The sequence below is a fragment of the Ochotona princeps genome, chromosome 21, assembly GCF_030435755.1.
Source record: "Ochotona princeps isolate mOchPri1 chromosome 21, mOchPri1.hap1, whole genome shotgun sequence".
Taxonomy (NCBI): Eukaryota; Metazoa; Chordata; class Mammalia; order Lagomorpha; family Ochotonidae; genus Ochotona; species Ochotona princeps.
The window spans coordinates 15464734-15477886 of NC_080852.1; the positions used below are offsets into that span (position 1 = coordinate 15464734).

Sequence of the window (13153 nt, forward strand, 5' to 3'; positions counted from 1 at the left end):
AAGATCTTTATCTGTTGATTCATTCCAATAGTGGATGCAATGGCCAGAGCTAAACCAATCTGAAGCCAGGAGCCAGAAGCTTCTTCTGGGTCTCCAAAGTGGGTGCAGGGTCCCAAGACTTTGGGTCATCCTCTGCCACTTTCCTAGACCACAGGAAATGAACTGGATGGGAAGTGGACAGTCAGTACATGAACTGGCACCCATAAGGGATCCCGACTCATGCAAAGTGAGGACTTTAGCCACTAGGCTACTGCACCAGGCCCCAAAACCCTCTCTCAAAATGAAAAGCTGTTTGAAATAAATAGTTTAAAGTTGTTTTGCATAACAGATTTCATGATCTTTTTTTAAAAGATTAACCTTAGAGTAGGAGCTGGGACCATGACATGATACGTTAAGGATTTGCCTGCAGTGCTGTCATCCCATATGGGTGCTAATTCAAGTCCAAGATGCTCCATTTCCAATACAGTTCCCTGCTAAGGTGACTGAGAAAGCAGTGGAGGCTGGTCTAAGACATCAGTCTCCAGCACCCATGTGGGAGACTGGAAGGAACTCCCAAGTTCCTGGCTTCAGACTGGTCCAGTTTTGGTCATTGTGGCCATCTGGGGAGTGAATCAGCAGAGAAAAGACCTCTCTTCCTGTCTCTCTGTAAATATACTTATCAAAAAATAAATAAATCTTTTAAAATATTAAGCTAAGGATGAATTATGGATAATCTTTAAAGTACTGGATGACTTATGTTTAGGCTTCATCCCCACCCATTTATTTTAGTTCAGAAACACAACGCTCTGCATGAATTGTCCATAAATAATCTTGCATTTTTGTTACTTCAATGAAAATTTTAATCTTAAAAGTGAGTGTAAAATTAGCTCAGTAGCAGTCATTATGTTTCATAATATCTGTAAATAGTTCCTTTAATTTCATCTGAGAAAACAGGAGTAATTCTTCATAGGATTTAATTGCTATAGCTTAAAAAATATAATTTTCTCCATGACTGACATAAATTATGAAGCCAAAATTGCTAAATGAACTAAACAAAGGGTTTTTTTTGGGGGGGGCGGTTAATTTTTTTTTTAATCAGGGTGGGAAGGATCCAGGGTTAGGGAAGGATGGGTGTTATTGTTTCCAAACTTTCTATTTCTTCTCCCAATTTCTGGGGGCAACGGGGGGGAATAAGGGGAGAAGCCGTATCCAGGCTCCCTATCACTCCAGTACCCAGCCACCTGATATCAACCCAGGGCTAAAAATCAAGTTTTAAAGTTTTTTTTTTAGAGGACTATTGAGCATGATTCTCCACAAAACATGTTTCCTTTGCTCACTAAATAATTCACTAGGGTCATATTTATTCAGGATTATATACCAGATAACCTACAGCCAGTCAAACACAGAATCGCAGAAGCAGCAGCAGGGGCTCAGGCAGAAGAACATGTTTTTCAGCTTGGATTTCCAGGCGGCTCGCTTTGACACTCTCTGAAACTGACGGGAGCACTGCAGAAGCTGATCTGAAACAGACTCATAGTGTTCAAGTTCAGCATTTCGTTGGTCCACTTGCTTCCTGACTTGATCAATCATTATTTGTTTGCAGTCATCCACCTAGGACAGATAAATCCAAAGAAATAAAGCCATTTGATAGAGGGCTGGCCTGATGGCTCCATTGGCTAATCCTCCCTCCCCATGCAAGTGCCAGGATCCCAAATGGGCACTGGTTCATGTCACAACTGTGCCACTTCCAATCCAGCTCCTTGCTTGTGGCTTGAGAAAGCAGCGGAGAATGACCTAGAGCTTTGGAACCCTGAACCCACATAGGAGATCCAGAGGAGGCTCCTGGCTCCTAGCTTCAGATCAGCTCAGCTGTGGCCATCACGGCCACTTGCAAGTGAACCAGTGCATGGAAGATCTTTCTGTCTCTCCTTCTCTCTGTAAATTTACCTTTCCAATAAGAATAAATAAATCTTTAAAAAAAGAAAGAAAGAAAGCCTTGTCCACATCAAATGAGTTAGCTACTTTTCCTGAGAGAATGAGTTCAGGAATTGGTGGGCATTTTGCAGATCTCAAGCTATTCTAATTCAAGCCATACCAAACAGAGCTTGAACATTTGCATTTACTTCCTGGTGGTAAAGAAGATCTCATTTCTTCTCAGAATAAGCCTATGTGTATGTCTTCACTTTAATTGCATGCACTTAATATCTATTAGACACCGCATCCAGACGCCCTTAGCAGTCCTTAACCACTCTCAGAATGCACCCCACTAACATTAGTCCTTAATGGTAATTGTTAATTTTGTCCCACATCCACACTATCAGTTAAACCTACCCTTCTGATGCTTCTGAAGTATAAAAGTAAAAGATTTTCTTCACTACCTGCATTTGAAGGTTTTTTAATGGTAAAGCTGATTTTTGAAGGGATTCTTCCAGGCCATGTTTCTTTTTTTTCAGCACTGGAAAGTGTAGCCTCTTTTTGGATGAAGAAAGTACCTCCTATTGTAAAAATGCAAAAAAATATATATATATATATATATATATCAGATTAGGAAATATCAACAGTATTTCTGTGACGGCGCTTCAGTAAGAATCTTCACCCTTGGGGTATTCTCTTATGAACTCAATATTTGCCACATAACAATGTTGGATTGGAGACCATATTCATATTGTTCTCCACACCCCATGCATCTGCTTTGTGACCAGAGCTCTCTTTGAAGAGAGAGCTATAGGGTGCGGAGAAATGAGATTGTCTTGCTCTGAAAGAATACACAGACTCAGGGAAAAAGAAGGTCACTCGTAAGGGGAAGCAGAAGAAACCGCCTGTGCGCCTGCTGAGCACTGTGTGAGCTGGGGACTGTTGTGGACCACTGCTCCAGAAAGCTCATTATCGATGCATCCAGCGGTTAATTTTGGTCTCCTTCCTGCAATCGCCCTTATTTCCATAGCAGTCATGTCTCTAAACATAAAAAGAAAGCTTTGGGTTCTTTCTGCCCCATGCTTGATACATTTTCCATCATCCCTGGCTGACCGGATACACAGTAATGTCCTAATAATGCTACTAGAAATCATTCCAAAGTCATAGCTGCTGGCCCCTTTTAGTTTTACTGGCCTCACTCTTCCTTCCATGTGTGCTGAATAATTAAGTGTAAGGACTGTTGTGACACCTACACAAAGTAAGAGGTGGACCTGGATACTGCCCCTTCCCTTGATGAAGAAATTTACTAATGGAATCTGGTTCGGATGTCAAGTTCAAGTGCTGCGCCTCCCAGATCCTCTACAACAAAACCTTTTTTCTCTGTTATAAACCACTGTACTTTTTTTCTATTAAGCATCTACCACCGAGGTTGGTGTCATGCCATAGCAGGAAAAGTCACTTTGTGAGACTGGCCACCCACAAGAGTGCTAGCTGCTTGTTCCACTTCAAGCCACATCTCTCCTAATGACTTGGGAAAAGCAGTGGAGACCTGCCCAAGTACTTCGGTCCCTTCTGTCCCCATGGAAGACCTGGAAGAAGCTCCAGTTAGCCACCTCTGGCTGTTGTAGCCGTAAGGGGAGTGAACAGGGTCCCATCACAGCTGCCTTCTTTGATCTGCATTGATGGGAAGCTGAAACTGGGAGTGGAGCCAGATGTGTGTATCCCAAGCAACCTGTTAACTGCTATGCCTAATACCAATTCCCATATGCAAATTTGTAACAGAACTAGATCGGACTGTTGTGGTCCTGACAGAATATGGTTCCTACACAGAATACCTCTGTGTAGCACCTGCCTTTTGCAATGAGAAATTGTGGGCCTATCATTTCCCAATCTTCCTTTTCTTCAAAAGAAACTTGGAAATCCTGGGACCCAGCATTTTTGTTTTAACTGTCTAATCCTCCACTTTCAAGCACTGGTATCCCATATAGGTATCGGATCATGTTCCAGCTGCTCAATTTCCAATGCAGCTCTCTGCTAATGGCCTGGGAAAGCAGTAGAAGATGGCCCAGTGCCATGAGACCCTGTACCCACGTGGGAGACCTAGAGAAGCCTCCTTGCTCCTGGCTCCAGATCTTTCTCTCCGACTTTCCTTCTCTATAAAAACTTTCTTTCCAATAAAAAATAAATAAATCTTTCAAAAAATTAAAGTAGAAAATCCAGAAATATAACTTTTGAAAGTAGACAATTTAAATATTTGTAAACCTTCTGAAGTTTAAAAAAATGCTTCTGTGGTCAGTTGACCTTCTCTGGGAATTTAATGTCTTTTGATGAACAGAAATTTTTAATTAAACTGTAACCAAATTTGTCCATGTTTATCTTTTTAAAAATACTTTGTTTTATTTCAATGACAGAGGATACATGTATGATATATGTATACAAACATATAAATATGTATATATGTCATATATATACACAAGATCTTTCATTTGGTGGTTACGCCTCAAATGCCAGCAACAGCCAGTCTTAATTCAGTAGCCAGGAACTCCATCTGGGTGTCCCACAGCAATAATAGGAACACAAGTGCTTGGGTTGTCATCCACTGCCTTTTAGGTACATTAGCTGGAAGCTGGAGTAGTGCAGTCTTAAATTGGCACTCTGATATGCAGGTGTTCCATGTATCAGCTTAACCCGCTGTGCTGTAACACCTATCTTTATGCTTATCTTTGTAATTAGGGCTGTGTGTGTGTGTGTCCTACAAAATCCTGTTCTACCTTGATGCCATGATGATATTCTTACCATCCTGCAGAAGTTTTAAGAGTTTGCCTTTGCAGTTAAAATTAGAATCCGAAAGAAACTAATTTTGTGAGCTAAGAGTCATTTTTTTCTATCCCATATGATATCCACGTGTCCCACTGCCATTTGCTTAGCAGTTATCCTTATCCCACTGCTTTGTACGGCCATGACTGAATGCTTAGCTCCTCTAGCAGCTGTTAAAATGCCATACATCAGGGAAGTGTCCATTGGATCACTTGTAGTACCCAAACCTAGAAATTTCCCCGGACATAATTAGGGGGACAATAAATATGAACGTTAAATTATGTATGTATGTATGTATGTATGTATTTAAAAAGCAGAGTTACAGGGCCCGGCGGCGTGGCCTAGCGGCTAAAGTCCTCGCCTTGAATGCGCTGGGGTCCCATAGGGGCGCCGGTTCTATTCCCGGCAGCTCCACTCCCCATCCAGCTCCCTGCTTGTGGCCTGGGAAAGCAGTAGAGGATGGCCCAAAGCTTTGGGACCCTGCACTCGTGTGGGAGGCCCGGAAGAGGTTCCAGGTTCCCGGCTTCGGATCGGCACAGCACCAGCCGTTGTGGTCACTTGGGGAGTGAATCATCGGACGGAAGGAGGATCTTCCTCTCTGTCTCTCCTGTCTGTATATCTGACTTTGTAATAAAAATAAATAAATCTTTAAAAAAAAAAAGGCAGAGTTGAAGAGGGAGAGAATTTTCCATTTACTTCGCTGCCCCATTGGCCACAACTGTGGCGGCTGGACTAAGTTGAAGCCAGGAAAAGGAACTTCATCTGAATCTCCCATTTGGGGTGGCAGGGGTCAAAGCACTTGGGCCATCTTTTGCTGCTTTCCCAGGCACATTCGCAGCGAACTGCGTTGGAGCTGTAGTGGGAACATGAATTAGCCTCCATATGGGGTGTCACCTCTGACTAGCGTGAGGGCCAGTACTAGGGCTCAACAGGATAACCCTCCACCCTCTGGGGCCAGCATCCCATATGGACACTGGTTTGTGTCCCAGCTGCTCAACTACTGATCCAGCTCTCTGCTTATGGCCTGGGAAGGTAGGGGAGGATGGCCCAAGACTTTTGTACGTTGCACCCACGTGGAAGACCCGGAAGAGGTTCTTGACTCTCAGTTTCAGATAGATTGTTTCAGATAGGCTTAGCCCTGCTGTAGCTAGTATGACTGAGAAACTGAACTTTTAATTTTACTTAATTTTAGTTAATAGTCACAAGTGTCCATAGTGGACAGAATAATTTGACAATACAACTGGAATATGGCATGGTAATTAAGAACAAAGACTCTCTTGGGCTCTGGGTGGTAGCCTAGCGGCTGAAGTCTTTGCCTTGTATGCACTGGGATCCCACAAGGGCGCTGGTTCTAATCCCGGCTGCTCCACTTCCCATCCAGCTCCCTGCTTGTGGCCTGGGAAAGCACTCATGGACAGCCCAAAGCTTTGGGACCCTGCACCCACGTGGAAGACCTGAAGGAGGCTCCTGGCTCCTGGCTTTGGATCAGCACAGCACCGGCCGTTGCAGCCACTTGGGGAGTGAACCATCGGAGGGAAGATCTTCCTCTCTGTCTTTCTTCCTCTCTGTATATCTGTCTTTCCAATAAAAATAAATAAATCTTTAAAAAAGAGAGAGAGAGAGAGAACAAGGACTCCTGAGTCAGGTTCTGCTGCTCTCCTGGGAAAATTACTTAACCTCTCACTCAATAGCATATCTAAAATAAAGACAGCATTGATATCAACCTTATTGAACTGTTGTGCTAAAATATGACATTTTAATTTTTATTAGGATTTATTGATTTGAAAGATAAGGAAATGTGCGGGCAGGAGTGTATCAAACCTCCATCTGTTGCATCATTCTCTAAATGTCTGCAATAGGCATGTCTGGGTCAGGTCCAAGCCAGAAGCCAGAATCCATCTTGGTCTCTCCCAAACTAATTTTTCAGGTTCCTTCCCAGGCTTATCAGGAGGAAGGTGGTTCCGAAGCAGAGCAGTCACAGCCTTAACTGGCATTCAGATATGGGATGCCAATGCTGCAAATAGTGGCTTAACCCAGCACCCTTGAGTTGCTATTTTTAATGTTGTTAGAACAAGGTTTTGGAAACAGCATCAGTTCTTAAATAATGGCTTATTGTACTTAGATAGCAACAATAGTTCAAGAGTCTACTTTCAAAAGATAATATGGGAAATTTAGGCTCAAATACAAATAACTAGTGGATATGTGAATGTTTGGATTTTTCAAAGTCCTGCCTCATCTAGCATGGTCCTATCTATACTGTATATCTTTTTTTTTTTTAAGATTTATTTATTTTGGAAAGGCAGAGATTTACAGAAAGAAGGAAAGACAGAGAGAAAGATTTTCTATCTGCTGGTTCACTCCCCAGGTGCTTGCCACAGCTGAAGCTGAGCCAATCTGAAGCCAGGAGCCCAGAGCTTCTTCCAGGTCTCCCCTGCAGGTACAGGATCCCAAGGCTTTTGGCCATCCTTCACTGCTTTCCCAGGGCATAAGCAGGGAGCTGGATTGGAAGTGGAGCAGACGGGATACAAACTGGTGTCCATATGGGATCCCAGCCGAGGCAAGGCAAAAATTTAGCCACTGAGCCTTTACACCGGGCCCAGCTTTGTACCTTTTAACTTCATCTAACATTAAATGAAAATTGAGACCATGACACTCAGTGAAATAAGCCAATCCCAAAAAGATAGATAAGATAAATTCTCTCTGATACATGGCAACCGCCATATAAGATACAAGATCAATAGATATATCAGTAAACATGGATATACATGTATTCTCAGACAAGAACTGCTAAATGGAGACTAGCATACAGGGAAGCGAAGATACACTGTAGTATGCTCTCTACTCCCGAACAAAAAGAACCAAACAACTCCTGATGAAACTGTTAAATATATCTGGACAATAGAATACAAGACTATCTACCATGACCTTTACCTACAGTGCCATGATTGACTAACCAGCAGAATGTTAGACTTGTGAATGTTGCTAAAGGACTGTATTATTGTAACAATATGGGGGAAGCCAGTGGGGGAGAATGGAGGAGTAGGGGTAGAAGGGGGAATCTCTGTGCCTATGAACTGTATCATGAATAATAATAATACTAAAACATAACAACCAACAATCTGTACTTCAATCCCTGATTTATACTAGTTACCTTTCAAAGTCCCAAAAATGATTCACCTACTTTTCCAGACAGTATTTACTGGCATCCTTGCAGCAAATTCTGCTGGTCAGCACTGGTCAAGTGAATTCCTTTCCATCAAATATTCGTGGGTAGGCCAGATTGCTAATCTGCTAATTTGACATTTGTACAGTTGATAGGGTTAACTTAAAGTCATCAATTCCATGTTGCCCAGACTGTCACAGAAGCAGAGTAGTTGGAGTTCTGACTTCTCTGTGGTTCAGCCTCGCAGAGGAGACAGGCACCACAGATGTCAAGGGTTCACAGGGTACAGCTCAGGGCCAAGAGAATCGGGATTCACAAAATCCCCGAACTCATGACTGGTAGATGTCAGTCATGAGGGGCAAGTCTGTGACAGCGATTTACCTTTTGTTGTCCCTGGCGAACAGGCATCCTCCAGAAGCGCTTGGCGGCTCTCCCAGCCGGCAGGTGGCTCCCTCCGGCTACCTCCTCCATCTCTGCCTCTGCACCAAGTTGGGTCTTGGCCTCCACATCAGGTTGTACAGTTGCTTAGAGAAAGAACCGAACATCTTGTGAACGTTATGATTATCAGTATGCTCGTCCCAGCAGAAAGTACTCTGGGAAGAAAGATTCATTTGGTGCCTTAGTAGTGATAAGGAAAGAGAGAGAAAGAAAGAGAGCGAGGAGAGAGAGAAAACACCTTTCTATCTGCTGGTTTACTTCCAGGATGTCCACCACGGCCAACGCTGGCCAGTGTGAAGCCCTTCCTAGTCTCCCACATGGTGGCAGGGGCCCAAGTACTTGGGCCATCCCCCTTTGATTTCCCAAGGTGCGTTATCCTCCTTAGTGGAGGATCGAGGACATGAGGCACCTTATCCCTCTGGTCCACCACATAGGCACCTCCGCAGACTTTGAAGTACCCTTGTTTTAAATGAGAAGCGGCGGTAGATTGATTATACCACTAACTGGACCAAGAGGAACGGCACTTGCATCCAGTGAGTCTGAAAATGTGCGCATGCGTCCTATGGGGGAAGGGAATGTTGTAAAAATGAAGATTCTGACCCAGTAGCCTGGATAGGGCCTTAGAATCTGCATTGCAGACCAGCTCCTCAGAGGGACCAGTCATTGGAAAACAATGACTGATTTTGCCTTTCTCTTGCCTTGACACTTCAAGACAAATTGCCTTTGCTCACCATTCGGTGACCGCTTTCTCCTTCTTAGCTTGGTAAATAACTTGGCGGGCAGAGCTGCTTGACAATCTGAGGAACAGAGCTCTGTATGGCAGAAAGGAGCTTCCTTGTGGTCCCCAGAGTCCTTGCTGCTGGCACTTAGGGGTTTACCTCTGCGTGGCAGTATCTTCCTCAAGAAACTCTTGCTTTTCTTCATACTTTTCTTCTGATTCTGCTGGCTTTCTTGAAAACCCACATCAATTTCACTACGTGATTCTTCTTTGGGTACCAATGCATTTTGCTCAGCTAAATTCGTAGACTCCACTCTATGCCATGTAAAACAAAGACAAATAATTTGCCTTAAGGAAGTGAACACTTAACACCGAATAATTTAAATTGCCAGAACTTAAACTTCAAATGTGAAAAAAAAAATGACATGATCCCAAAAAACTGAAATTGGAGACCAAGAATAAAATCACAGAAAAAAGAAAAAGAAAGCCAAAATAACAACTTGGATTGCCATAAATGCAATCTGTCCACTGTGTCTTTGGTTCTCACAGCACTGCAAGAAGTAGGTCATGTTACTACCTCCCTTCTGCTGATGAGTGAAGTGAAACACAGACATGTTAAATCCATTGGCCAAGGGTAGGGGAGCGCGTGGATTTGAATTCCAATACATCTTATCACACATTGGTAAATTGGAAATCTTTTGGATGGTGGTTGGAGATTATCTTTGTTGTATTTGGCAGGTCAGAGGCTAAAAGGATGGAAGAATTTGCTAGGACCATCAACACAGAATATAAGCACACTTTAAAGCATTATGAAAAGTGGATTTAAATGAAGTTCATTTTGGTGTAAACATGTTTGAAAACCATCATGAACTTTTTGAAGATCCCTTATATATGACTGCAAAAAATAATAGAAAAAAAATAAAGAATCTGTTATATTCTTTCAAGAACGCTGTTAAATGGAATCATACAGGATATAATACTTTGTGTTTATTTTTCTTCACTCAGCATAACTCTCTACATCCTCATCAAAGATGTGTGAATCAACAGTTCATATGTTTTGGTTGCTAAATAATATTCAATTATGACCTGACTGTCTTACACTTTGCTTTATCCTCCACTTGCTGAAGAACATTTGTGGATTTTTTAAAAAAAGATTTATTTAATCTTTATATAATCTATTTGTTTATTGGTGCAGTAGCCTAGTGGCTAAAGTCTTCACCTTGCACGTGCCAGGATCCCGCATGGGTGTCAGTTCATACTCTGCCAGCCCGCTTCCCATCCAGCTCCCTGCTTGTGGCCTAGGAAAGCAGGACAGCCCGAAGCCTTGGGACCCTGCACCCACGTGGGAGACCTGGAAGAACCTCTTTGCTCCTGGCTTTGGATCAGCTCAGCTCCGGCCGTTGCGGCCACTTGGGGAGTACATCAGCGGACAGATCTTTTTCTCTTGCTCTCCTCTTATCTGTATATCTGACTTTCCAACAATAAATAAATAAATCTTTTTTAAAAATACATATTTCTTCTTTGTCTCCCTTTTCATTCCCTTATGGTGTGTTCAGTGCATGTAACTGCCTTCTCTGTTCAATGCTCTGATCCAATACTCTTTCCTAGCTCTACCCCTAAAGCTGGCTTACAGAGGGGGTCGGGTAGAGGGAATAGTTGCCCACATAGGAAATCCTCACTGTGTTCCGACTTTCCAGCTTTGGCCTTCATTCTTCATATGTTACCTAAAACATCTCAAGTACCACCAGTAGCATACATGTTTCTCTCCAGAAAATCCCTGCTCTGAACCGAGCCAAAACCATCCTGCCTTGTTTGTAATCACATACAGGAAGTCGTTCATTTTGAGTTCAGGCACTGAAGTTAAATGGCCTTGACTCAGCCCAGAACCACAATTTCTAGCCACGTGATCTTTGTCATTATGACTTCACTTGGCAAGCTTTGGTTCTCTTTGAAAATGAAACCGCTTTTCTGAGAAATGAGTAAATTAAAGGAAACAGTTGATAGGTTTCGAACCTAGCAAAGCACTCAATAAATGATAGTTTTGATGATCATGCGAATCAGACGTGATGAACAATGGAAAAAGCAAGGGTAGAGGCTGGGCAGCAAAACAAAGGGGGCCCTGGGGCCTCTTGGCCACCCCCTGGGACTAAGAAAACAAAGCTTTGCCAATTGTAGGCACATGACTTCTAGGGACTCTGTCCTTAAAGTTGTATTAGATTGTTATTCCTCGAAGACGATGCTAAAGCATCCAAGAAATATCATTTATTAGTTTGCTCAAAGGTAATTTATGAGCTGATATTGATTTCCCAGTAATCCTTCTGTGATGCTTTCAATAATATTAACTTTTATGTGTTTTTTTTCCCCTCAACCATAAATAGGTTTGCAGATCCACTAATAAAAAAGGACAGAAATTTAATTCCAGGAGGCTCAGGCCATCCTAGCAACCTTTCGGGTTAAACCCCCGCCCTGAGCAGTGTGGGTTTCTCTAGCAAGTGTCTGTCAATCCCATCCTTCCACTGTCATGGCAGATATATTTACAACATAATTAACAAAGTGCACTTGGCTTTAAGGACTAGATTGTAATGTCTGCTATCCAAGGAGCCCTTCCTTTCTTAAAATAATATCTTGGGGTACTGAATTTCTTGGGTTGTGTTTCTTCTGTCTTAAGCTTTTACTTCCTACTGGAAGTCTAAAATTTCTGGAATATTTCATTTTGTCTGTGAAAGTTATTCACTCTTGAATGGTTCAGGTCTGATGAAAACACCTTACTTCTCTAAGACTGTGCTACACCCCAAAAGCTTGGTCAGAGAGAAGACCAACGAAATTGAAAAATACACCACTGCACGCACTTTGCAAATTGAACTGTGTTAAGTTTGAAATATTTTCTGCTTTCCTTTATGGTTTTGTCTTTGGTCAAGAAATATCATGGCTGATTGCTTTAATGTTACACGAAAGAGCGTGTGCATAGGTGAAAAATTATTAGCACACATTTCTTTCCTCTAACTTGCTGTTAAAATTCAAGTTCAGGTGAAAGCCAAGTTTCTTCCTGCCACAAATGAACACTTCTAAGCACCAAACAAGGCTTTTATAACGGCGTAGGCTACCTAAACCAATGTCCTACTGGCCCCCCATCTTTATCGCTTTCACTTCTAAAGTTGTTTAAAAAAGATGCTACATCTTCTACATGTCCAGCAAATTTTGCTTTATGGAATAAAATCTCATCAGAAAAGAACATGAGTTTCATTACCCACCTTTCGACCCCTTTCTTTCGGAGGGAATCACTTTTCTCTTGGAGTTGCTTCGATCTTCGGCACCACATGGACTTTCCCATAGTCAGTCTAACTAGGAGACACTGCTGACCACTGCCCGTTGCTGTCAACTGGAGCTATAATAGGTGCCTGGAATTTCAGCAGCTTTTGTTTCACGGACTTGGTAAGAAAATGATCCTTGAAACAGAAAGTGCTGGACTATTTAGGGGCAAGGGTAAAACAAAAGCAGGAAATAAGGTTTTTCCTGTTTAGCGCAATCCTGTACTTGATAGATTCTTGGGAAATTCCCAAGCTCGGTGGAGATGTTTATAGATTCTTGGATGAGGAAGATGCAGAAAGGGTGCTCTGCTTGTATAACCACTGCCTTTCGGATTAGCAATAAATAACATCAACTGTCCACTGACCGTCCCCTGCAGCTGTGTGCATGCCCGGTCCGCACAGCAACGGAGCCTCGAGGGACACCAATGGCTTATCAGTTAATGGGAGCTGATCTTTCAGTATGTGAGCGTGTGGGATACATGTGACAGTCTGTGGTGATTTGGACGCCTCATACTGCTCCTCAAGGGCTGTTTCATTGATGTTGGAGTTTGGCAGTGGTTTCTCAAAGAACTTGGTTGAAAAAGCTGAAATACGTGCCTCTCCTGGTGCTTACCCACATGTTGTAATTAAAAAAAAAAAAAAAAAAAAGAGGACCTGCTGCCTGGGTTACAAATTCTGTCCACACGGTGGCAGCAGACACTAGGGTTTATTCCCATTACTTGTTGGCACTTTGTGGTTCTGTTTGGCTGGATGAATTACAAGGAAAACTTTAGACAGGCGTTGTTCTGTTTTCTTCGTCTGCATGACTTTATGATC

At 42.6% G+C, this 13153-nt stretch overlaps 1 protein-coding gene across 1 annotated transcript; it reads right to left on the reverse strand.

Annotated features, from left to right (window-relative positions):
* Positions 1-1365: 1365 nt before the first annotated feature.
* Positions 1366-12788, reverse strand: C21H3orf49 (chromosome 21 C3orf49 homolog). Its single transcript, XM_058679163.1, has 5 exons — positions 12281-12788; positions 9190-9344; positions 8255-8397; positions 2358-2474; positions 1366-1590 (listed from the first exon to the last, which is right to left on the reverse strand). Exons 1-5 carry the CDS (start codon positions 12358-12360, stop codon positions 1366-1368), a joined length of 720 nt encoding a protein of 239 aa, XP_058535146.1. The 5' UTR covers positions 12361-12788.
* Between the last annotated feature and the right edge of the window lie 365 nt (positions 12789-13153).

Coding starts and splice junctions, on each gene's coding strand:
- C21H3orf49 (XM_058679163.1), bottom strand. CDS start 12,360: ATGGGAAAGTCCATGTGGTGCCGAAGATCGAAGCAACTCCAAGAGAAA. Junction 9,345..12,280: donor CGAAAGAAAGGGGTCGAAAG/GTGGGTAATGAA, acceptor TACATGGCATAG/AGTGGAGTCTACGAATTTAG. Junction 1,591..2,357: donor TAAAAAACCTTCAAATGCAG/GTAGTGAAGAAA, acceptor TATCTGTCCTAG/GTGGATGACTGCAAACAAAT.